Source organism: Carassius carassius, chromosome 1 (assembly GCF_963082965.1).
Source record: "Carassius carassius chromosome 1, fCarCar2.1, whole genome shotgun sequence".
Classification (NCBI taxonomy): domain Eukaryota; kingdom Metazoa; phylum Chordata; class Actinopteri; order Cypriniformes; family Cyprinidae; genus Carassius; species Carassius carassius.
In genome coordinates this window covers 7,669,070-7,694,994 of record NC_081755.1, presented here as the reverse complement: position 1 = coordinate 7,694,994, position 25,925 = coordinate 7,669,070, and the positions used below count along the sequence as shown (strand labels likewise).

Sequence of the window (25,925 nt, the reverse complement as noted above, 5' to 3'; positions counted from 1 at the left end):
TACGCGTATCGTTACACCCCTAATATATATATTAGGGGTGTTTATCGCGATAATTTCTTGAACAATTTTTCGTCCAGCAAAATTTGTTATCATGACAGGCCTAAGCACTGTATAGTATTCACACACACACACACACACACACACACACACACAGTGAACACACACCCAGAGCAGTGGGCAGCCATTTTTTGTTGTAACACTCAGGGAGAATTTGGGGGTCCGGTGCCATTATTATAAGAAAGTTTCTCATTATTAAAATAAAGAAAGTGATTATTATGAGAGAATATAGTACCACTTTGTTGATTCTAATGAGCATGGAGCACAAAATTTAGTTTTATGTTGGGGGGATTCATACATACATCAGTTGATGATTTTATGGCTCTTCTGCCCAACAAAACCACTCACTGAGCATTTGAACCATATAAAGCTCCATGACTCAAGCTGCCCCATATATGGAAATGAAATTTCAGATAGCATAGTATAATTCATAATCTCATGTTTCTCTGGAAGTCATTTTCTCTGAGGGCGGAGGCAGGGTGGGGATAACTTTAGTATAAAATCACCAGATGCCTTGTTCTCCATATCACTTTCTAAAACAAAGGGTAAGTCATTTTCACTTAACATTCTTTAAATCATTTTTAGATATCCTTTCAGTTACAGGTTGTATTTGACTTGTTTTAAACCAAAACAAAAATTGTGGTTCTGTTTTAGTACATTTTAGAAGAACTCATTGCACAAATTGTGTAAACCTACAAAGGATGGCTGATAGCAAAAGCAAGTATTAGCTTATTTCATTATTTCAACAGATTTGAACACACTACCAGCCTTTCAATGTGATCTTTTCAGTATTTAAAAATATGCCATGTTTTTTACCAGTGGCTGTGTCCCAGTGGAGCCCCACATTTGTAAAAGAGCTCCTTCCTGCTGCCGAAAAGACAGCTCTTCTTTACCATCTCTCTTACCTGTGCCTGGCCAACTTCCCCATCCTGGAGAGAATCATCAGGAGTCGGGCTGTGGAAACCCAGCTTCTGTTCGGCTCCTCTGATGCAACTATGTTGAAAGTACTGTTTCAGATTTTCTCTTTATTTCAGTATTTTCATCTCTGTCACTTAGAGAAAGTCATACCCTTAAATAAAACACACATTATCATAATGTGTGATAATTGTGAGCCATGAAAAATGTTTTGAAATTGTAGGTACAATATAAAAAATAAGAATTTGTACACATCATCTTGATTCCGTATGCTTACTGTAAGTTTCATCACCACTGTCTTTTTTTTTATTTTAAGATATGTGATCTCACATCTTATATTTCTTCTCACAGTGTATTTTGACAAGTGAAAACCTGGTTCAGTCACTGTTTCCAATGTTGACGAAAGCTGTGGAGAAAAATAAGCCAGTTTTGGCAGTCAAATTTCTAGGGAAAGCACGAGTCTGGATCAAAGAAATTATCACTGAAGTGGAAAGGATAGTGGAAAAGTAAGAACATTTTCCTCATGAAAATATGTTTCAAAATACCTTGAGCAATTAAAAAAAAATTATATATGAAAACTAACATAAAACTATGAACATGTTTTAAGCTAAACTTTTAAGCTAGTTACACCAGCCCATTGCTATAAAATGTAAATTTCACACCAACATTTCTTCAACATTGTGTAGGTATGCTTTACACAACAAAGATGTTGCATCATCCACCAGTGATGTTATCAAGGAAAAATTAGATACTGATAAAAAGATTACAGAACAAGACCATGAAATGAAGCAGACTGAAAATACTCTGAATGATCTCAAATCAAAACTCCGAAAAAACACTGAAGAGCTTGCTGAAGTTGAGAGAAAGATAAACTGCAAAAGCCAAGATATTCAAGAATTTGCCAGATCCATAACCCAAAAAAGTAAAGGCCTCGGCATCTTTGCTGCAATTGTTCCATTTATCGGACCAATTGTGAAAAGCATTTATGATGCTGTACATGATCCTGAAGATATTGCCCGTATGAAGGCTCTTGAAGCTGAATTGAATAACCTCATTGCTGATAAGACTGCTCTGAAACAAAAGCAGTGGCAGCTCGAACTCCAGGTCATTGATTGGCAAATGAAGTTTGCCAGAGCCAATTTTGACAGGAGTGAGTCCGTTTTATTTCATGTTTAAAGTATACCTATATAATAATTGTATCAATATTCAAGCCTAGTTTAAGACACGTCTCAGCGAAGCGTGTTAATTTTTTTTTCCCTCTCTGCAGATTCCATACCCGACCCAATCCATCTAAATGAGGTTCAGAGCAGCTTGTCAAAAATTCAGGCAATTCTGATTCAGCTGAAAAACTTCTGGGAGAATGTTGCTCAAATGCTGGACTACCTGGAACAAAAGACCTTTGTTGGAGAAGATCTTATTGAAGACCTTGCCGAACTAAAAGATGAATTTCTAGAATCGATCAAAACAGCCGAAGGGGTAAAAATTAATGTTTACATGATTACAAAATTATTACAGGAAGGTTTTTTTTTCTTTATTTGTACCAGAAGAAAGACAGTTTAAATGACAGACTCATTTTCCCCCCAGTCATTATCGATGCTTCATTCAAAAGTCTAATGTTACTTTTGAAATATTTAATTCCACAGGCTTGGAGCAGTTTTGGTGAAGGATGTAAAAAAGCATCTTTCATCTTCAAGCTCCAAACCAAAGATGCCTACAAGTTTCTGGAGGTCAGTCCTTCCTCGTTCTCCAAGGAGCAGTGGCAAATAGAATATGAAAGTGTAAAGGAAAAACTGACAAAAATAGACCCAGCACAAAGTGTGACACCCTCTAATACACCTGCCATTTCTGAGTGATCTACATATACAACATCCCATTTGTTTTCTGTCTCATGATGCTGGTAACCTGGAATCATAATGTTTAGCTTTTTAAATGCTGTACTTGTAAACTCTAGTTCTCTAGTTTCTTCTACTCAATGCCTAAAACAATCTTTATAAATCCTCTGCTCTGTATGCATCATCCTTTTGTGAGTTCTTGCAAAAAGACATTTGTTGAATGCATAAATATTTGGTTGAATGGTTCTCTGAATAAAGTTTGACATAATGACAATAAGAGTTACTGACTTTAGTTTTTGTTTAAATAATCATACGTAATCATTTTTTTCTGTCTAAAGCCATATATTTAAATTTCAGCATAAAGTACTTTGTCATCTCAAACTCATCTAATTTTCCTACACTATAATACACATTTTATCATTGGGTGTTTCAACACATACATGTTTTACCAACTTAGATGAGCACTTTTAGAGTTTCATCCCCCTACTGTCACGCTGTCAGTCTCTGTTTCCCTGGGTGTCCACTAGTGGGCTCACTTCCCCTTAGGCACTTCACCGTAGGCACTATAAGTCCTCTAGTCTGGTCCTGTCTTCACAGTAATTGCGCTCCAGTTAATTGCACCAGGTGCAGGCAATCTATTGTCATTAGCCTCCTTATAAAAACCTGTCTTTCCCTGTTGTTTGCATGGAGTCCTTACCCTTCGTGTTACCAGTGTTCTCGTCTCCCGAGATTTACCCTTGCCTTCTTGTCCCCTTTCCTTCCTGTTCCCTCTTTTGTTTTGTTTGTTCCTTGGGCTGTTTATTTGGATATCCTCATTTGTTTAATAAATCTTACCTGCTATTGGATCTCTCCCTCTCCCTGTGTCTCTTTGGTGCACGATCGTTACACATACCTACCTGATGTAGGTATAACTGTAGCCTGTTGAATTAATTCTACACATATTATAAGCAGGGAATATGTCGTTTCAGTTATATCCATTGCTTTTGCATTCTGAGAGAAAAGCAAGCAATTTAGATGCTAAAAGAAAAAAGGAAGTAAAAACAAAGGGCACGGAGAAATCAAGAGTTCAGAAAACACCAGCGACATCTCTAACCAACGATGACCTGATCGGCTATGAAAAACAACAGCAGTTGATAACAGGCATATCATAAAAGCTGTGAAAAAGAAACCTGAAAAAAAAGAAAGCTGGTGTGATGTTCTGACAATCTACCATCTGCAGGAGTCTGGTGATATTTATGGGTCACAGACTCACTTCTGTGACTGCACACAAGGAATTTGCAACTAAATAATAGCTTTTAATCTTTTATATTTGCCTTAAGTTCTACTGTCCCAATACCTACGCTCACATCAGATAGTGGGATGAACCCTAAAAGTGCTGACATTTTTATTTGGTTGAAACTGCTAATAATAAAACGTGACACTGTAGATCCCTTTCAAGGGAACTTTGAACTGCGTCCTCTAGGGGCGCTATGGGGGACACCTCGTCGTGACCTGTGTCTGAAGCATACTTTGAAAAAACACCAACAAGTTGGCCGGCGACAGCCTCGGACGTCACTACCAGCGTGACTATAAATCAGCACCAGGGGCCTGTTTCACAAAGGAGGTTAATAGAAAATTCTGAGCATGTTAACCCTGAAATTAGGGAAACTCTAGGTTTTCTGTTTCAGAATGGGAGGTTTGTTAAACCTGAGAAAGCAGGGTAAGTCAAGCCCGTTTCTGAAAGAGAACTAACTTATACTCAGAGTCAGTTACCATGGTAACTTACTCCATGAACCTAACCTGGTCAGAGCAGGTTTTCTTCGGTAAACCCAGAGTTTCTTTCTGTCTCCTCCCCTTTTAAACACTTCATTAATGCACGCTGGAAAAATACTCTTCTTACTGTTTTTTTTCTTTTTCAAGTACAAATATATAATAAAATAAAATAAAATAAAGATTGATTCTCTATATAAGAAAATAATATAAGGTACTTAGTCTTGTTTCCTGGGGGGGAACTAAATTAAGTGCATTTTACGCCAGTGTGGTAATAAAAATAATCTTAATGCAAATTGAAAACAAGATTATTCTCAGTATCTATTACTAAGTGCAAATCTACTGTAGCTCCGCCCTCCATCGACACATAAGGTTAAATATGACACATGTGAATAACGGCTTCAATGGTGTAGGCAGTAAGTCGTGGGGAAGTCGTGGCCTAATGGTTAGAGAGTCGGACTCCCAATCGAAAGGTTGTGGGTTCGAGTCCCGGGCCGGCAGGAATTGTGGGTGGGGGGAGTGCATGTACAGTTCTCTCTCCACCTTCAATACCACGACTTAGGTGCCCTTGAGCAAGGCATTGAACCCCCAACTGCTCCCTGGGCGCCGCAGCATAAATGGCTGCCCACTGCTCCGGGTGTGTGCTCACAGTGTGTGTTTGTGTGTTCACTGCTCTGTGTGTGTGCATTTCGGATGGGTTAAATGCAGAGCACAAATTCTGAGTATGGGTCACCATACTTGGCTGAATGTCACTTCACTTTGTAATGTTTTGGTCATGGAAAACTAGCTTGTAACGTGATTGATTGGGTTCGAGTCCGTTATTCTCACTTTTCCCATTACATGTCACATTAGAATTAATTTTCAATAAAAATGAACAAAATGTTCTAAAAGTGGAAGTAAAGTGCTTACGAGTGTTTAATGATGCAACTATTTATAATTGTAATAAATATAATAATTTACAATCTGTTATTATTGCATCCTGTTAATGTATAACAATACTGAGGTGCAAATGTATCTGCCTGTATAAAGTATAACTAGCATCTAATTATTATTTACACTAGCCTGTTGCAAAGAACTGCTACTTTTACATGGTAAGTAGAATATATCACGATTTTCACAGTTCATCTTTTCTGTGAATAGCATCTAGAGCTACTTGCACTTAGCCTACTGTAAATAGGAACTATCGCTAACAAAGTGTTAATTCCATTTAGTGTAAATAGCCACTGCCGTATTTTTCTTTTTGTATTGGCACATCATTTGTAAAATAAGAAAAATGCACTTAAAATATTATTATTAATATTATTATTTTATATATATTTTTTACCCACGAGATAACATAAAATGATTAGCTATTAGTTCATTAATCTAACGTTCTGCCAGTTTTCACCTGTGATATTATAACACGGAGAAGAATTATATTTGTATCGAGTCTGAAGTATGCAGACGGCTTTTTGGCGGGAGCTGTTGCCATGGTAAATCGTAATATCGGCGCTCCATTGATAATGGCTTTTTATAGTTGTGGTGCACGAGCTTAACTCAGAGTCAGTCAATTTAGAGTTGATTAAATCAACTAATTTCAGCTGTTCTGTAACTGAAAACTCAGAGTTTCCCATCTCAGGGTAAGTCAACTCAGAGTTCAAGTTTAAACTCTAAGGAGGTTCAACCAACTCTGTGAAACGGGCCCCAGGAGAACACGTCATCCTCTTCTTCTTCTTCATTGACTGTTTTGTTTGAAGCGTGCATCTGAGAAAACGACGACGGTAAGAGCGATCTTTTTCTGTTTATCATGACATCCACTATCAAGGCGTTTAGACAGTGTGAACATCCGTGTCTACATTATTTGACACCTGATGACACACACAGTCTTTGGGTCTCTTGTTTGGGCAAAGAGCACGCGTGCGATGTCCTTGAGGGGGCGATCTGCATGCATTGCGAGCATTTTTCTATGAAAAAGCTCCACTCTCCTCTTTTTCTCTTTTCAGGAAAGAGGGACATCCATCTGTTTCCCTCAGTTCAAGACCCGCTGCTGCTGTGGTACGGAGGAGAGTGAGCTCGTGGAGACCACAGGTGGATCTCGCTGAGGAGTTTAGAGAGGAACTTTCCCTTTCGCGCTCTTTGGCGGCAGACGAGAGTGAACTTCAGGGGGAAGATGTGTTGTCATTAAACCCTTTCTGATACTGAAGTTAGAGCTCTGCTGGGTTCTGCCCAGGAAGAGCAGGAGATGTCTGAGGAGTGTGAACAAGCTGAGGCTGAGCCTTCTCAGTCCTCCTGCCCTGAGTATGTGGAGCTGTTAGAGGTTATGGATCGCGCCACGGTATGTCCATAGCAATCACCTTACTGATGGTCCGGACTAAAAGGAGGCACCCCTTGAGCGAGGCTCCAGTGCAGAAGGGTGGGTGAGTATGTAACCCTTTCTGTATATACTTGTGTATTACATTGCTGGTGGTTATGTGTCTACTGACATCGGCATTTACTAAACACTCGTCAGCACCGGCTGTCTGGACTCGTGCTCTGGTATTAGGCAGCCGAGATCACAGGCTTCTGCAGGAGCCTCGCTGATCATCAGAACTGACACAGCACTGCAGGGAATCTCATGGATGTCTGGCCAGGTCACCCTGAGGGACCTCCTGGCTGCTTAGTTGTGCAGTCAAATCCATCGGGAAGTGTAGATGGTTGTTACGGAAATCTTCCTGTATATACAGCCTCAGGTGATGCTCCCCTTGCCAGAGGTTTAAAAAAGTTGAACTTGCCGCTCCTGTGCGGTTCAGCGCCTCTGCAATGCTCAAGAACCTTTAAGCACACACGCTAAGCTCTGTGTACTTTCTAAAATCCACATAAGTGGTTAGTGTGCTCACAAGACTCTGCGCACTTTTCTGAAATCCTGTTCGGTAAGTGTTATGTGCTCAGCTTTGTTCCTTTTTCGAGATGGTTAGACCTTGGTTCCTTGTGCTCCATTCAGCCAGAGTGTATTTGTTTAAACCAGAGGTTTCAAACTCAATTCCTGGATGGCCAGAGCCCTGCAGAGTTTTGTTCAAACCCTGCTACAACACACATACCATGTAGTTTTCAAATAAGCCCGAAGGACTTGATTAGTTGGATTAGGTGTGTTTAATTAGGGTTGAATCTAAACTCTGCAGGGCTCCGGCCCTACAGGAATTGAGTTTCATACCCCTGGTTTATACACTTCAAGCATTGCTTCCCTCAATGTGAGGTGCTATCTGGGCAACATCGGCGACTCTGGTGGGAGTATCGGCGACTCTGGTGGTAGTTTAGCAGTGCTCCCCTTTTCCAGGAGGGGTCGCCCTTTCTTGAGTTGGTAAAAGCCCCATTCATCTTGGGCACCACTCCATTTATGTATCCTCGGTTACCTATCTATCTAAACATGGTGTTACTACTAGGGATCTATTGAGACAGCTCCTTCAGCAAGCTTATGCGAGAGCAAGCGGTAGCCCCTGTGTGACAGGCAAGACCTTGTATAAATACTGGGTTCTCAGCCATATCCCTTTAAAGGAATCCTTCCTGATTCCAAGCCTTTAGCTCTACCCCGGGCTGAGGCCCTAACAAATAAAAACTGGGTTTATAGCTTAGGCTTTTGGCCGTAAGTGTCATGGACATCCTCCTAAACATCCCAGGGGAAACTCCCATGGAAATGGTAGAGTTGGTCCTTAGTGTTTGCCATGATTATGGCCTGCACTTGAAAGGGAACGTCTCAGGTTAAGAATGTAACCATGTTTCCCCGAGTATGGAATGAGACACTGTGTCCTCTAGCTCCCTGCCATGCTCTGGATGCAAGCTTCATACGAAGAAGTGGATGACGTGTTCTCCTTGCGCTGATTTATAGTAGTGCCGGTTGTGACGTCAGAGGCTGTCGCCGGCCAACTTGTTGGTGTTTTTTCAAATTATGCTTCAGACACGGGTCACAACGAGGTGTACCCCATAGTGCCCCCTAGAGGACGCAGTGTCTCGTTCCCTATTCAGGGAACTATGGTTGCATTCGTAACCTGAGACGTTTTGTCTCATATTAATCTTTGATCATATTTGCAGATGTCTTGACTCCACAGCAAAGCAATTTTGTCTTTATAGTTCCAATACTTATGGAGGGCACTTTATATCCAAGGCAGAGGCAAAAGAGTAATCCAGATAACAGGCAATGGTAAGGGAAGGCTGCAAACAATCAGAATCAAGGAAACACCAAGGCAAGGCAAAACTTGTAAAGCAAGGAACACACAAGAAACTAGTCTTGCATCCCAATGTACATACTATCCATCCTAAAATATATGTGATATTCGTAATAGATGTGTTACAGGATGTGTTGCAAATGTTATTCGCCGTGCAAGGCGAGAGTGTTCACGAAGCACAAAAAAGTAATAATTTCAACACTTTGCCCAATGGGGATGGGGTGGCAGGGGTGACACATGGTTGTAGTGTCCATAAGAGAGCTGTTGCTGATTGCGCACACTCTTTAGAAATTTTAGGCTTTAGAAATCTTGATATTAAAATACAGCTTTTTTCCAAAAAACCTGGCACCTAAAGAGTTAATCACTCTTCTATGTACAAAAGTGCAATAACGTATCGTTTGCAAACACTTCAAACAAATAAGGTGCTTTTTTACAGCAGTATTCCTTTTACAATGTAGCAGTTGAAAATGTCAACTTATAACATTAATGTAATCAAATTAAATATAAAACCAAAGCTATTTGTCACTTCCAGGGCATTAAGGGGTTTATAGTAAATATTTTATACTTTTATTATAGAAAAACAAGTTATGCTCAAAGCCCAGAGCCTCGAATCCTTGATCATAACATTACAACAGGCACGTTCCACGGGACCCAGCGTAACAGTGCAGTGCGGGTGGGTAGAGACTCACGTGTGCAGGATGCAGGAGAATAAGAGTGTATCATACTAGGCAATCTTACGCATGTAGTGTGAGTAGGGTTGGGCATCGATTGTTTTTTTTTTTTTTTGATATCGGTGCCAAACCGATACTTTTAAAATGGTACTGGTGCCTGAACCGATACTTTTTTTAAAAAGAGCCACAAAAAAATTATAGGAAACAGTAACATTAAAAATATAAAATATATACATAACATTCACATGCTCCTCAGATTTCCTGAGTTGTGCTTCCCTTACTCTAAGGCAAAATAAATGTATTTCACAATCTGGGTTATTATTCAAGACAAAACCATTCATAATATTTCTACTGTATCTCTGTCAATCACTGATATTTAGTTAAAATAAAATAAGTCTGTCATCTATCTTTAATCAGTTCTGTGAATAACTGTATGGTATGACACATGCACTATTATATATTTTCAAATGAAAATAGCAACATGATCATTTTATAAAGTATGCATTCATTTGTGTTAAGGGCTATATTTTCGCTGGAGGAAACAGCAGCTGTGGTGTGATGAGCGGTGAACAGAGCAAAAACTTTACAGTAGATAAGAAACCAATTGCTCCCTTGTAACTTTTGTAAACTGTATTTATGACAAAGAACTGTACAGATACAGATATTCGAACAATCTGTCGATAAAAACACCTTGTGTTCTCTGTTTCTGTTTGAGTCTGCTGTGGTCTTTTAGTTTGATGATGAATGGCTGAAATGTCAAGTTAGCAATTCTAGAACTGATATGTTGTGTTTGTGCGTGAATCGCGCATGATCAGTTTGATGTAGCTAATATAATAAAGATATTAAGGAAACAAGCCTTTACTGTACTTGTTGCAGTTTATTTTTCTTTAAAAAATTTATTATTTAAAATATATTTTGTGTATTCCCATTTATTTTTATTTATTTTATAAAATAGATTTTTGTTTTTCTATTTCCATCCACAGCAGTGCTGCATGTGAATCCTCATGGTCTGTTGTTCATCCTGATTTATAAAAAATAAAACAAAATTGTATACAATCATGTGAAAAAGTAAGGACACCGTATTGAATTCCATGGTTTTCCATATCTGGTCATTGCCAGCCAGGAGCTTGTTTCATTAGGGAGATTCAACCAACTCGGAGTTAAAAGCTGAACTGAGTTTTAGGTTACAGAATAGCTGAAATGAGTTTCTTCAATCAAAAGCGTGCATATACTGTATTATGATTCGTCATGGCAACAGTACCCAGAAAAAAAAAAAAGAGGTCTGCATATTTCTCCCGAGCCGAACTGGATGTGCTTCTGCAAGCGTATGGCGAGTACAAGCACATATTTAGAAAAGAATGCAACACAGCTACAGCGATGAAAGAGAGAGAGAGAGTTAGCTTGGGAGAAAATAGCTGCTTGAGTCAATGTGCAAGTTTAAGTAATGTAATTACTGTGATTTAATTTTCACTTGAAAAAGTAAAGGATTACTCTTAATTTTTCTGTAATTGAATGAATTGTGGTTGAGGTTAATATGGGTTTTCATAAATTAATTAGTAATAAATAATACTTTTTTACCCAACACTGCTGTTAAAATATCAGAAGTGAAACTAGAAGAACAGTAGATTCTTTAACAAGTACGTACAATCCTGCAGGCATAAAAAGAATTTAAAAAAATGAAATATCAAAACATAATTAAATCAGGTAAGGCTTGAGCATATCATTGGTGTAGGCTACCTGACTTTACAAAGATTAAATAACTGAATATCATTCAGTGTCTTGCAGTGCAGCAGCATTTTTTAAATTTTATCCTCCACAGTATATAAGTGTCTTCATAAAATATAAGAGGTCTGCCTATATATTTTATTTTTTTAAGTATAAACTAATATTATTATCTCTCCTCGGTGTGCTTCATTGAAATTCGGCTGGGGACCTGGTTCAGGTTCAGGGTAAAGGGTTAACAGTGTTGCTTTAGTGCTGCAGAGGTGCCCCTGTAAGTGTGTAGTGCATGCATCCAAATAAGTGTATAGGGCATACATGTACTTACCACATTCCAGCCTGTTGCTCACGATATAGTCCTTGGCCTCCACATTTGTGATTATATGTGCAGCATCACATATGATCTTGACAGTGCAAAGAATGAGACACATGAGTTACAGTATTGTGATGTAGTCTTTGACCATTAGAAACAGTAGGTTAGTCAATGTTAATGCTGTGGATAGACCTCCTGTTGAACGTCCGCTTTAATTTTGGATGGTATGAAATAATAATGGGAATGTGTGTGCCATCAATACATCAACCCATTTGAAAATTGTAAAGGGAATTCTAATTAATAGGTTACTTCCAGAGGTCGCAGCAATATGTTATTAACTGATTAGCATTTTTCAGAGTAGCCTCATTTAAAATGATTTCTAGAGCAGTAACCTGCAATCCTGTGAAACTCCTCTTTGATGACTTGTTTATACTTGGCATGAACATGCTATCACCATGATCCGACCAAGCAGATTTGTCACAGGTCGGAGCGGACCACAGATGTCGTGAGTCACGCCCCTCCCTAGTTTCCACCTCGAGGAGGTCCCAAGAACACCCCAATGACCAGACACACGAGAGACGGTAAGTATTAAAACAGCTTTATTAAATTACTAAAAAAAGGTATAGGGAAGGGAGGGGGGAGGGAGGCTAAAATCCAACTCTCCAATTTGGGGGAGTATCAGTCTCGAGTCTCTTAGACTCCGTCACGGGAGATCTCGGTAAGTCCTTCACTCCTCTTGCCTTCTGGCTATGTGACGACAATCAGCTTATTCACAAGTGCCCCTTTGTTCTAGCTTGCAGGACAGCTGCCCAGGGCCCTCTCCTTTTCCTGGACGTATCAGATACAAGTGGTAAGTATTTAGAGTTTGAATGCACGGTGGATACCTGCTGCTTCCAGTTGCGAACTCCAAGGCGGCCCAGCGGGTTGGACTCCCAGTCGTCCAGATGCTGGTGGAGCTGCACAATGGCTGTCGGGACCCAACTGAGACCGTACTGGTAAGTGTACGGGAGGTGTTTGCGGTTTCTGTATCCTGAGTAACGGGTCGACGTGCAGGTAGACACTTCAAAGGGACCTGCTAGATCTGCACAAGAACATACAAGTCAGTATGACAGGACTGGACATGGACGGTGGACAGAGGGGCCACTGGCTCTTTGCTCGGGGCACAGGTAAGTCTGTAGGAAAGACAACTGAGGCTTCACTTGGGCATACAGGCGAACGTACAACACAATATGCTGGCTTTAGCTTTAGGCATAAGGTAAGTACATCAAAGGTAACTGGGACTTCACTCTGGGCATACAGGCGAATGTACAACACAATATGCTGGCTTTAGCTTTAGGCAAGAGCTTACGGTGAATATACAGGGAAGCAGAAAGGGATGTTACTCACACCTTTTGGAGAAATAGACGTCAGGCGTTCCTTTTCTGAGGTTTACCAACTGCTGATAGAGATGCAGGTCGAAAGCTGCTGCTGCGTTGGGCCGAACACGGCCTCCGCTGATGTCACACACAGGTAAGTTGTTACACCCAGGGTGTGCTACACTGGGTGGGTCGGACGCTTCCCTCTCCTTTCTGCCAACCAACAGGGTGAGTCTTCTAGACAGGGGCGAACCTTTGAAGAACTCCACAGCAGGTAATAATACACGCACAGCTGATTTCCTCCTCCAGCAGCAAAACTCCTCACCATTAATACTTCCCACTATATCCACACTGTTCTTACTTGAATTTGTTTCCCACCTCCGTTACGTGGGGTAGAAGGGTCAGGATGTCATTGACGGCATCTAATTAGAGATGTTGTTTTCTTCGCCCACCTCAGTACTTACTTCCTCCACAGGATTTCGTCGGGCCTGAAAGGGTAGTTTTTGACGACACAAATACAGCACAACACTGCAATTTTCAAGTGTATACACTCACAGCAAAGGACAAAGGCTCACCCACTGCACTCCACACACTCTTGGTGAATTTAGGGTCAAACCCCCCGTCTGACCAAAGACTCGTCCTGGAAATCGTGAGAACACTGATGCAAAGAATATTCAGATTTGAATGTCGCCGCCACGACACCCCAACGTCTCCTCTCACTCCTGGTCCCGGCTCACCCACAATCCTCCTCCACGGTGGGGCCGCTCACTTACTATGCCAAAAACTCACAAAAAGGCTCACAGATAATTCACTCCAGATAATTATGCTGCTGTATGATGGTTTGGAGTACTCACACCGTTACTAACATGAGGTCTCTTTTCCCTCTTCTTTTCAGCTCCTGGATACTTCTCCTGCTGCCACGTGACCTGTCCAAAAAGGGCCTCCTTCAGCGATATTTCCGGTGAGTCTTCCTGTTCTCAACCACTCAGAATTCGTTACACATGTCCATAGAGCATTTCACAGTTAGATAGACATCCCAATATACTCAGCCCGGTTTCTGTTTCTGCCAAACCCTTGTCTCCGTCTTCGCCCAGCCAACAATATTCCTCCGCCTTCTTTCCGCTGCCCTTGCCCAAACACTCCAACTCACTCGCCGTATCGGCTGGAAAAAAACACTCTCTCTGCAGTTTCTGAGGCCCTCTTTATACTCCTCCCTCTCTCCACACTGCCCAATCCGCGATCGCCCCGTTCATCTAGCCACCTGCGATCAATGAAACCCTAATTTCCTTCCCCGGAGTTCCCGGAAGTAACCGGTGTTTGAGGATTATGGTCCGGGCGGAACCAATCTCCGTTCTTTTAGTTCCGCCCTTACAAAGTCACTCCGTGACAGATTGGATCTTCTTCTTCTTCTTCTTTGTTTTTAACGGCGGTTGGCAACCAGCTTTTGGTGCATTACCGCCCCCTTCTGCTCCGGAGTGTGAATCAGACAATAGGCTTACAATCTAGTTTCTACATAAAAAAAAAAAAAAAAAAAAAAAAAAAAAAAAAAAAAAAAAAAACACTTTCATTCATTACCCAACACACTTACCCATATCCCTATTTTATCTTCATAACCTATTGAACAAACCAGTTTCCCTTAAGAAAGTTAACAATATCCTAACCTGTGCTCTATCACCTATGCTCAACACTCCTTTTAATGTTAAATCCTGCACCCCTATTTCCCTCAAATTATTCCTCATTGTTACTCTCTGTTCCTCATACCTCCTGCATCTTATAATTATGTGCTCCACTGACTCCTCTTCCTGACACCACTCACACAAGCCTGTCTCGTGTTTTCCTATCATTTTCAGTGATCTGTTTAAAGCACCATGCCCCAGCCTTAACCTTGTCACTACAGTTTCCTCTCTCCTGTGCCCACCACCTAACCTATTTATTTTTACACTCTTTTGAATTTGATATAAATGCCTTCCTTTCTCCTCTCTGTCCCACCTTTCTTGCCAAATTTGGATTGTTTTTTCCCAGATGATACTTTTGACCTCTGCTTTACTTATTTTAATTTGCATTTCTATATTTCCCTTCTTTAAAGCCCTCTTTGCCAATTCATCCACCTGCTCATTCCCTTTCACCCCTACATGTGCTGGAACCCACATAAATTGTACCTGTCCTCCTTGATTTGTTATTCTTGTTACTGACTGAAGGACTTCATATAATACATCTTGACGGCTAGAGTGAAAAGACCTTAAACTCTCAAGGACTGAGGATGAATCGGTGCATATCAGAACCTTTTCTTGACTTGTTTTTTCCACCCACCTTAACGCAACTAATACTGCCACCATTTCCACTGTATATACTCCTAAAAAATCAGATGTTCTTCTATTAATTCCTATTCCTTTAGCAGGTATTGCCACCCCATATCCTGTCACTCCTGTCTCAGGTTTCTTAGAACCATCTGTATACACATGTACAAATTCTTTATAATCTTTATTTATAAGGTACTTAAATGCATTTACCAAATCTATCTGATCTTTTCCATCATCCTTCCTTTTTAATTCTAACAAATACCAGTCAATATCAGGCCAAACAAGTAACCACGGAGCCACCATTGGATATACTACAGTAGGGCTCATCTTCATATAAAATACTCCAAATTCTCTTGCTACCTCGTTGCCTATTCTACTAAAATTCTCTCCTTTGTAACTTGCATTCTCCCAGGTCTCCTGCAACACTATTTTTGTGGGGTGGAACTCATTATGACCCTGCAAATTAGCCCAATAATTTGTCATCAGCTGCCTCCTTCTAATTGCTAACGGCATTTCTCCCATTTCTACCTGCAGTGCAGGTACTGGTGAAGTTTTAAAAGCACCACTACACACTCTTAATGCCTGTGCCTGGATCCCATCTAGTTTCTTTAATAGAGATTTGGCTGCTGACCCATAAGCTACACTCCCATAATCCAACACAGATCTAATCAATGCCACATATACTGTTTTTAATGCATAACAACTAGCTCCCCATTTCCTACCTGTCAAACATCTCATTACATTAATTACTTTTTTGCATTTTCCTTCTATTTTCTTTATGTGATCTACCCATGTTAACCGTGAATCGAAAATAATCCCCAAAAATTTGAAAGTTCCAACCCTTTCTAATTCTTTCCCATACATATTTAACTTCATCCCTTCCTTAATTTGTTTCTTGGTGAAAAAGACTGTTTGAGTTTTTTCTATTGAAAACTTAAACCCCCAATCATATCCCCACTCCACCACCTCATCAATTGCTCCTTGTACTTTCCTGATTGCATGCTCCATATTCCTTCCCCTTTTCCACAACGCCCCATCATCCGCAAACAGTGACCTCCCTATATCCATTGGTACCTTAGTAAAGACATCATCAATCATGATGATAAAAAGTAGTGGGCTAATCACACTGCCTTGAGGTGTTCCATTGCCCACATCGAACTGACTTGATATGTCTGACCCTATTCGTACTTCAATTTTTCTTCCAAACAAAAAATTCTTTATCCAATTAAAAACTCTTCCACCTAGACCCATCAAGTGCAACTTTATCAACAATCCTTCCTTCCACATCATGTCATACGCTTTTTCTATATCAAAAAACACTGTAATGACTGATTCCTTATTTGCCTGAGCCTTTCTTATTTCATTTTCTAGTCTTATAACCGAATCCATGGTACTCCTCCCTTTCCTAAACCCACTTTGATATTTTGCTAGTTTTCCACTTTTTTCTAGTATATATGATAACCTTTCTGTTATCATCCTTTCCATAATTTTGCATACATTTGATGTTAATGCTATTGGTCTATAACTTGTGGGTTTAGAAGGATCCTTGCCTGGTTTCCTTATTGGAATAATTACTGCTTCTTTCCATGCATTCGGTAATCTTCCCTCCTCCCACACTCTGTTATAAAGGTTCAGCAACTTTAAGAGTGCTTCTTTCCCTAGATGTTTTAGCATGACGTAGCATATCTGATCTTTTCCTGGAGATGTTGGTTTAGCTTTATTTATTGCTCTAATCAACTCTGCCATACTAAAAGGTTCATCAATTGTATCATCAGTTTTTTCCCTCCAGTTTAACACACCAGGATACTGATTCATTGTGTTTTCCTTTCTCATTTTGCATACTTCTGACAAGTTATCTGAACTGTGAATTTTTACAAATGTTTTTGCCATTACCTCTGCCTTATCCTTATTGGAGATTGCTGTACCTTCCTCAGTAATTATAACTGGAATTTCCCTTTCCCTCCTTACTCCACCCATCCTTTTTATCATTCCCCAAACCTCACCAACAGGCGTTGTTCTTCCTATTTCATTGCAAAAGTTCCTCCAACTTGCCCTTTTAGCTTGACGCACTGTTCTTCTCACATTAGCCTGTGCCTTTTTATACAGAATCAAATGCTGCATGTTATGGGTGTTTTTAACTAGTTTAAATGCTCTATTCCTGTTTTTAACAGCTTGACGACATTCTTCTGTCCACCATGGTACCAGTTTTTTATTCCTCCTTTGTTTACTCCTTGGAATAGATCCACCTGCTGCCATAATAATTGCTGATGTTATTTGTTTGTTTGTTTCATCTATATTGCCAGAAATGTCTATCTTTGATAATGATTCCTCACTTAATTGCTGGAATTTTACCCAATCTGCTCTTCTAAAACCCCATTTTGGTATTCCTTCACCTGGTCTTATTTCCACTCGCTCTCCCACTGAGCATGATACTGGGTAGTGATCGCTGCCCACTGTAGTATCGCTCCAAACATGCCAGTTACTTATTCCAGCCAAGGGATTAGACACTAATGTAATATCCAATGCCGATTCATTTCCTGTTGTTATGTTTATTCTTGTTCCTCTTCCGTCATTCATACACACCAATTCCTTATCATCCATCAAATCTTCTATTACCCTTCCATTTACATCTGTATGTGAGCCCCCCCATATTTTACTGTGAGCATTAAAATCTGCACACCATATTACTTTGTTTCTATTATTTCCTTGTATCCTTAATAACCTATCTACTTCCAACCTTTTGCAAGGATTATAGTAGTTTATTATAACCACTTCCTCCCCTCTTTCCCACACTACTACCTTAATGTATTCTAAATCCTCTCCCTTTTCCAGTACCCTATATGGAACATCTTGTTTAATAAACGTAGCACATCCTCCTCCTCCCCGTCCCCCATTTTCTCTGTCATTTCTTATCCCTATAAATCCATGAATCACAAACTCTAAATTTGGCTTTAACCAAGTTTCCTGGATACACACTACATCTGGATTTATTTTCCTGTCTTTAATGAAATGTTTGAATTCCTGACCATTGGCCAGTAAACTTCTTGCATTCCATTGTAAGATGATAACCATTAATATTAACCAATACATGGTGCTTCCTGGCTTGACTGATTGGTGAGGTTCTCCCTCACTTCTTCCCACGTCAGTCCCACTAGTCCTAAATGATTTACTGCTGCTTTGACAACCAGCTGTATTTTATCATTTTTTGATTTTACTTCAGCTGTACTGTTTATCACTCCTGCAATAAACGTCACCAAGTCCTTTTTATCCACATAAATCTTGTCACTTGTTCTTTGTTGTTGTTCTTCCACCCCCAACTCTGCTTGTTCTATAGTGATATTATTGTGTACTCTTGACACTCTTGCTGCTTCTGCATAAGTGATCCTTCTTTCAACTCTTATTTTCTGGATTTTATTTTCCTGTCTCATCACCTCACATCCTCTATAAGCCACATTATGGCTTCCTCCACAATTACAACATTTTGGTTGCACTCCTGCTCCACACTTTCCGTAGTCATGCTCGCCCCCACATCTAGCACATCTCTTCTTCTCTTTACAGTTATTGGCTATGTGTCCAAACCTCTGACAGTTAAAACACCTCAATGGTTTTGGTACATACATTCTCACTGGGTAGCTCATATAACCTAGGTATACCTTTTTTGGCATATTTCCCCCCTCAAATTCAATCAATACCGTTTCACTATCCTTTTTCACTCCTTCTCTTGTAGTTTTTAATCTTTGTGCAATCACTATTTCCCCCCCTTTAAGATGTCTCTTAAGTTCTTCCATTCCTACATTCATTGGTACCCCTGTGATCACTCCTTTGCATCTTCCACCATTTTGTTCTCCCACCCTCCGTGTGTTTATCACTTTCAGTTTTCCAATCTCTTTTACTTTGATTGCTTTCTCAAATTGATCTTCATTTGCACAATTGACCAACAAATTTCCATCATTTAGGACCTTAGCATATAAGATCTCCCCTATCTTACTTGCCAGATGTTTTGTTAATACAAACGGGTTGATTATCTTCATGTTTTCTTGATCTTTTTCATTGAATCTTATTATGACTATAAAATTCTCATGTATTTCCTTCTCATTTCGCTCATGTTCTTCTTCCTCACTTTCCGAATTCTCATCATTTTCATTCCTTATTCTTTTATTCCCTTTTACCTGACTGACTCTCTTTTTTGAAACCTCTCCCTTCAATATTCCCTCATTTCCTTCTTTCTCTTCACTGTAATCCATTTCCGCCCACCTACCTACGTCTGATCCATTCACGAAGCAGTCGTGCTCAACCGCTCCCAAAACAGTATTTCCAATGTTTTTTGAATTTCCCGCTTTCATTCGATTACTATTTCCTCGATCACGTCCTGCTGATGTCGCCGCCATCCTCGACTCCTCCCTACTTCCTGGGAAGCTTTCTCGTAACCGAGAGCAAATGTTGCTGTTGAATCTCGACGATACGGTTAGCACTCCTGTTCTCATGCACTGTCTTGCATCAGCCGACAGATTGGATCATCAGTCCACGGCACATTTACACTTGGCAACATCAACTTACTTTTCCATCTGGATAACTGAGCAGATCTCTCTGTGCTCAGTGTTGGATAGAAAAATGTATTTCCTCACAAACAGGTGCTTAGGTATTATTATTATTAATTACACTTACAGTTTCCTGATGCATTTCTGGTCTCAAATTGTAGCTTTTTACTTCTTACGCTATATAATTGTGTGAATTTATGTCATGATGGTTATTTTCCATATACTGATTGTTGTTATAGAGGTAATAGAGTTGGTTAATATAATTAAGTCTCTTTCCGGCTTAGACTGCTTTGGTAAGGCCTATGACTCTGTCACGTGATGAACGAACGACTGGAAAAACCCGAAGTCCCAATAGATGAACTAATCAATTATCTTTCAGGTGTCACAGTATAACTGTGACACCGTGTTTTCTGGTGACCAACTTCCTGGTTCAGGTGTCTGCTCCAGATGTGATGGAACGACCGCAGCAGATTCGCCGATTCTCAAAGCACAAACTGACGTGATATTTTTTGTCTAATAAACGCAGACTTGCTCATTGCATGATTTTGATATTCTTGTAAAGTTATTTGTATGATCGCCCATAGAGGCGGAAGTAGGATAAACAAAATTTAAATAAAGTCTGTTTTGCAACAGGTTTCGAACACGTGCTAAAAGTCGGCGCGCCACGAAACGACAGTCATGAACCACCGAGCTACCAATCTACACTGGTTTAGCTTCAGGTGTCTGGATTGAAGACAGGACTTTCGGTGTCACATTGTGCCGCTGGCTGAATCAAAGGAAATGTGACCGTGTTAACTTGTGACCTGTGTTTACCTATTATGAAAATAAACCTCAGTTGAACGCTGACTACATTTATTGGTCTATGATGTTAAGGAATATTTCATGATGTAAATTTGTGGCCACTGTGGTTTAATTATAAACACTATCGTTAACTTATATTTACCATAGTAAAAACATGGTACATTTTCTTTAGAGACTGCTGATGTATCATTACATGAATGTAACTTAACGTTGTTTCCATGTCGCTGTTATTTTCTCGTAGAATTACTTTGGAAACGTGACTTGATTTGAATGAAGTGTAAACGTATAAGATTATGCTAGCTGAAATGCTGTGTATAAACATTACTTTATAAACGTGTTAACTTGTTATCTGCGTTCACTAGCTGGTATTTTATTTGATTATACAAGTATCTGAAATATTAACTTTATTCTGTAATAAAAAATCTGTATAGAAATGCGATACTGTGAGACTTGCGTACACTAGCCAATTACCTAAATTATGAAATATAAACGTTATTTTCTGCTTGTGAATATATTCGCAAGCAGTCCATATGAACGCTAACTGATCACAAGGTTTTATCACATAAAAATAAAATAAGTAAAAAAGTGACCTCTGTTTGCTAGCCAAAATCCAATTTTACTTTTGAAATAAGTTAACATAATTCACCAGCCAAAGCACTTCTAATGCAGCTGAATGATACATTTTTTGATACAATCTGAAAAATTACAAAATTGGACAAATATCTAATGGGGCTTCTTTCTATCAATTTTACACATGTTCTATTTCCCAATCACAATCCCTTTTATTGTAAAATATAATGGGTTTACATGTACTAGGAATTTGTCCAGGTGTACTAGACAGTTGACAAAAATACAAAGAAATAATAATAAAAAAAAAAATGAATAAAATAAATGCTAATGCTTAGATTAGTCCTGCTACAAAAGACAATGTACACAGAAGTGGCTCATTTCACTGGTTCACAAACACTAAGCTCACTACTTCAACAATGCCGTCACTAAATCAATGAACTGACTTTAGCTGGAAAATGACTGTTCTCTGTTTTCCTGTTTACACTGTAAAGCTGCTTTGACACAACCAGTATTGTATTAAAGTGCTATATAAACAAAGGTAAAAAAACAAATTCATATAACACTTCTATAGCATTTTTCACAGCTTTACCACACGCCTAAACACAAGCAGGACAAAAGAAGTCTTCCTCAATGGGAGGCTGACCAACACAGTTCCAGTGAAACCATAGGTCACATGTGCTATAAATCTGGTAAGAATGCATTTTGCACTTTAAAGACAATGTGCCTGTGTTAACTTGAAATATCATCTAATTTGTTTAATAAAGAATATGTGAAATATGAACATTATCAAAATGCTGCTGAAAAACCTGAATAAAAACAACACAGTTTTCACAACATTTTCATGAGCTTTAATGGTTGTAATGGGAATGGCCATCTGGCTTCTTGTTTTAATCAAAACTTTTATGGTCTTTGCATGTGGGTCTGTAATGACACAGCCAATTGTGCTTTGTGTATAGTGGATTCCAATTCAGATGCATAAAATCACAACCATACAAGCAGAAAAATATGTTGCAAAGTTAAACAAAGTAAATTATAATTCACAGCAAAGTAGTGCAACCTATTATTATTAAACATAGTTGTAACTCAAAGTGAAATGATGCATACATCTAGTTTTGCAGTTCATAGTTCATGTTATGATGTCTACATCACAAACTAAAAAGGCCAAACACATCTGTTTCAATTTTTTTGAAATCCTCTGTCTTGATACGACAAATGACAATGCTGTTACTCAAAAAAGCCTAGCAAACCTTGAAAAGTTGCATGTGTTCAAATCAGCTCTCTGTAATCATAGTAAGTAGTAATCATTAAGGAAATGTGTCCTCATTAAAGCCGTTAAGCTACCGTATTTTTCGGACTATAAGTCGCACCTGAGTATAAGTCGCATCAGTCCAAAAATACGTCATGATGAGGAAAAAAAACATATAAGTCGCACTGGACTATAAGTCGCATTTATTTAGAACAAAGAACCAAAAGAAAACATTACCGTCTACAGCAGCAAGAGGGCGCTCTATATCTTCAGTGTAGACTACAGGAACACTGAGCAGCATAGAGCGCCCTCTCGCGGCTGTAGATGGTAATGTTTTCTATTGGTTCATATCTCTTAGTTCATGTCAAATTAATTTTGATAAATAAGTCGCACCTGACTATAAGTCGCAGGACCAGCCAAACTATGAAAAAAAGTGCGACTTATAGTCCGGAAAATACGGTAGTTTCATTCTGTCCACATGACAACTCCATGTTATCAAAAATTAATTAGTCAATTGACAAGCATATACTGTATATTTCACTTTTTCACCCAACTTTGTGTAGCGAGTTGTGGTGGTTTAGTAAGAGAACATGTATAGTAGTGAATAGAATGACAAGAGGTAATTGTGAGTAAATGGATCCTGTAAAAGTCAGAGTTGGAGAATTTTCTTCTCCATGGAACATATCCTTCTGGATGTTCCAAACAGGATAAGTTCTAGAGGTCAAGTTGATTTTGCAAATATCGAATGTTACAAAATGGACTCTTATTTGAAAGTGTTACCATTTTATTTGAAGTCATGCTTAAAGATGCACATCTTTAAATATATACACACAAAGGCCATAGCATTACTAGGCCATTTTTTTTTTCCTAAATTCCGTTTTTTTCTTCTTTCAAATAATTTTTTTTTTCCGATTTCATTTTTCTGGATTAAGTTTTTCTCCGTTTGAATTTTTCTCAACTCCTTTTTAATAGTTCCATTTGAATTTTATTAATCAAAGCATGTCTAATTAATTAAAATAATGAAACGTATATATTTTCATCAATTTTATAAAAGTTTAATAAAAAAAAAAAAACATGTTTAGGGCCCTATGAAATGTATTTTTTCTCACCATATTTTTTTATTGTTGCCAAATTCTGTGTTTTAGCATTTAATTATTTGAATCCATAAAACAACTTAATTTTTATTTAATTTTTTTTAAGTAGCCTTATGATTTTTTCCCCTTCAGAAATTCTGTGTTGTGCGTTTCCATTATTCTGGTTCTCAAATGAAGGCATGAAACGTTAATTTCATTGAACTTTTATTTATTGAAAATTAAGCAAACTTTAGTTTTTGGCAAACAAAGGGGATTTACTATTAAAGTGTTAGTTCACCCAAAAATGAAAATGATGTCATTAATAACTCACCCTCATGTCATTCCAAACCCGTAAGACCTCCATTTATCTTCTGAACACAATTTAAGATATCTGTTCATGTTAAGATACTGTCCATGTCCAGAAAGGTAATAAAAACATCTTCAAAGTAGTCCATGTGACATCAGAGGGTCAGTTAGAATTTTTTGAAGCATCGAAAATGCATTTTGGTCCAAAAATAACAAAAAATACGATTTTATTCAGCATTGTCTTCTCTTCTGTGTCTGTTGTGAGTGCATTCACAACACTGCAGTGATGCTGCTAATTACCTTAGCTTTTGTCTAATTCCATATCAGATGGACTGTTTCACTATATATGTCCGAGGCGTAGCCGAGGTGAACATTTGGCCAAAATGGTCACCTCACCAGAGTAGGCAAATTATGTTTTTGTTAGCCTCCATGCCAGTGATCAGGGGTTCATTGTGGCATGGAAAAGGCTTGAGATGGCGTCAGTTCTAGATTCTACTGGCCTAACATGGAAGAGGACATTCAGAAAAAAGTTGTATTCTTCCCTCCTTATTTGTGGCTCGTTATTTTAATCACCAAATCACTAGAATGTGCTCAACACAGAAAATTTATTTTTGTAAATATCCCAGGGCCCTGAATGCCAGGCCAGAAGGTCTACATTGAAGGAGAAGAAGGCCTACATCCCGATAGAGGTGAGTATATCCAGTGACAGAAGTGTTCCATAATTTGATAAAATGCATATTGTCCTTCTATACATCATATTTTTTCCCAGATCACAGAGCCTCTGGAACTGGTGGGAATGGATTTAGTTGGGAAATTGACTCCAACCAAGCAGGGGAATCAATACATTTATGTCATGATTGATTATTTTACTAAGTGGACAGAGGCCTACCCAATAAAATCAAAAAGTGCAAGCGAAGTGTATGACTGCATTTTTTTTTTTCTATAAATTTGGAGCTCCAAAAAGAATCAATTGACAGATCAAGGCAAAGAGTTTGTCAATAAGGTAACATATTTGTCACCTAATGGGCTTTGGTTCTAAAAAAAGTTAAAAAAAAAAAAAATTTCAGTATACTGTACACTTATTTTCACAGAATAATTTTGACATTTGTCAGAGGTTGGGTATAAAAAGGAGATTGTGCTCTCCATACCACCCACAAAATAATGGTCTTGTGGAGAAAATTAATGGAACCATCGAAAGGTATGATGCCGACCTGGATCGTTTATAGCTGCATAACCTTAACAGATACTGTATAACAAGGATAAAAATATTTATCTTTCAGAGTTCTAACAAAGTTGGTGGGTTCAAATGCTGAGAGCTGGGACACACACCTTGAATGCGACATTATTTGCACTTAGGTCCAAAAAGCAGCTCACAATGCATTTTTCTCTCCTTACTATCTCATGTTTAGTCGGGGGGCAAGATATGCTTCAGAAGTTCCTCATAACTATGAGGTGGGTTCTTAAATATCAGATACATCTACTGAATCTTTAACTGCGGATAAAACTAATATTAGGAATGTCTGTGTTTTGTATCTTTCAGGTAAATTATGAAATGGTGGAGAGAACTGTGGCTTCGGAAGCCTTGACTACTAGCCTTCAAGACCTGCCAAAGATGCACAAAGTTGTTGTGGAGCATGTAAAAAAGGTGAGGAAGAGGAAGGCTCTGCAGGGCCAGGAGAACAGATATAATGTTGGAGACAAAGTTTTACGCAAAAATGTTTGTGAAGAACAGCGAAAGGGAGGAAAAATGGGAAGTGCCATGTTTGGCCCTTTTCCATTAATTAACAATGAAGGTAAAAGTGTGGACCTAGTTTCTGAAAAAGTAAAGGCCACATTGAAGGTAAATGTGGACCACCTTACCCGCTACACTGAGCCAGAACCAAGGTTGCTGCACAAATGGCCTAAAACTGGCCCTACCATTGTCATTCCTCTCCAGTCCCCACCTACATCCCATGAGCCTGAGAGACCCCAACAGACACTTTTCTACAGCACTCTTATGTAAGTCCTATATATATTCTATGTAAAATGTTTCCCTGAAATTCTGCAATAAATAACATTAAATTTTTCTTCTTGTTCCACAGTCTCCAACTGATGTCTCAGAATTTTTAAGTTGATAAATTGAATAAATTGAACTGTGTGTGTATATTTATTTATATATATAAATAAAAATGTTATTTTTATTTTTTTGTAGTGGTAGAGGCTATCTGTGCTGGGAAAAAACAGGGATTTGTGGAGTAAGATGGGTCCCTATGAAAAAAAATTCTAGAAATTTGAGGGATCATCTTGCACCGGGGAAAGAGCT

The 25,925-nt window shown here is 38.9% G+C and overlaps 1 protein-coding gene across 1 annotated transcript; it reads left to right on the top strand.

The window, feature by feature from the left end:
- The first annotated feature begins 857 nt into the window (after positions 1–857).
- LOC132143008 (uncharacterized) lies at positions 858–25,625 on the top strand. The gene is made up of 9 exons (XM_059556874.1): positions 858–1,061; positions 1,324–1,478; positions 1,659–2,122; positions 2,240–2,448; positions 2,616–2,699; positions 6,536–6,607; positions 6,763–6,867; positions 24,250–24,312; positions 25,164–25,625. The coding sequence occupies exons 1-9, from the start codon at positions 858–860 to the stop codon at positions 25,623–25,625; spliced, it is 1,818 nt and encodes a 605-aa protein (XP_059412857.1).
- Positions 25,626–25,925: the final 300 nt, after the last annotated feature.

What these genes read in the sequence shown, in the direction of transcription:
- LOC132143008 (XM_059556874.1), top strand. Translation starts at nt 858, where the DNA reads ATGCCATGTTTTTTACCAGTGGCTGTGTCCCAGTGGAGCCCCACATTT. An exon ending in CAGAGCCAATTTTGACAGGA is followed by an intron (nt 2,123 to 2,239) that starts GTGAGTCCGTTT and finishes CCCTCTCTGCAG; the next exon opens with ATTCCATACCCGACCCAATC. An exon ending in ATGCCTACAAGTTTCTGGAG is followed by an intron (nt 2,700 to 6,535) that starts GTCAGTCCTTCC and finishes TTCTCTTTTCAG; the next exon opens with GAAAGAGGGACATCCATCTG.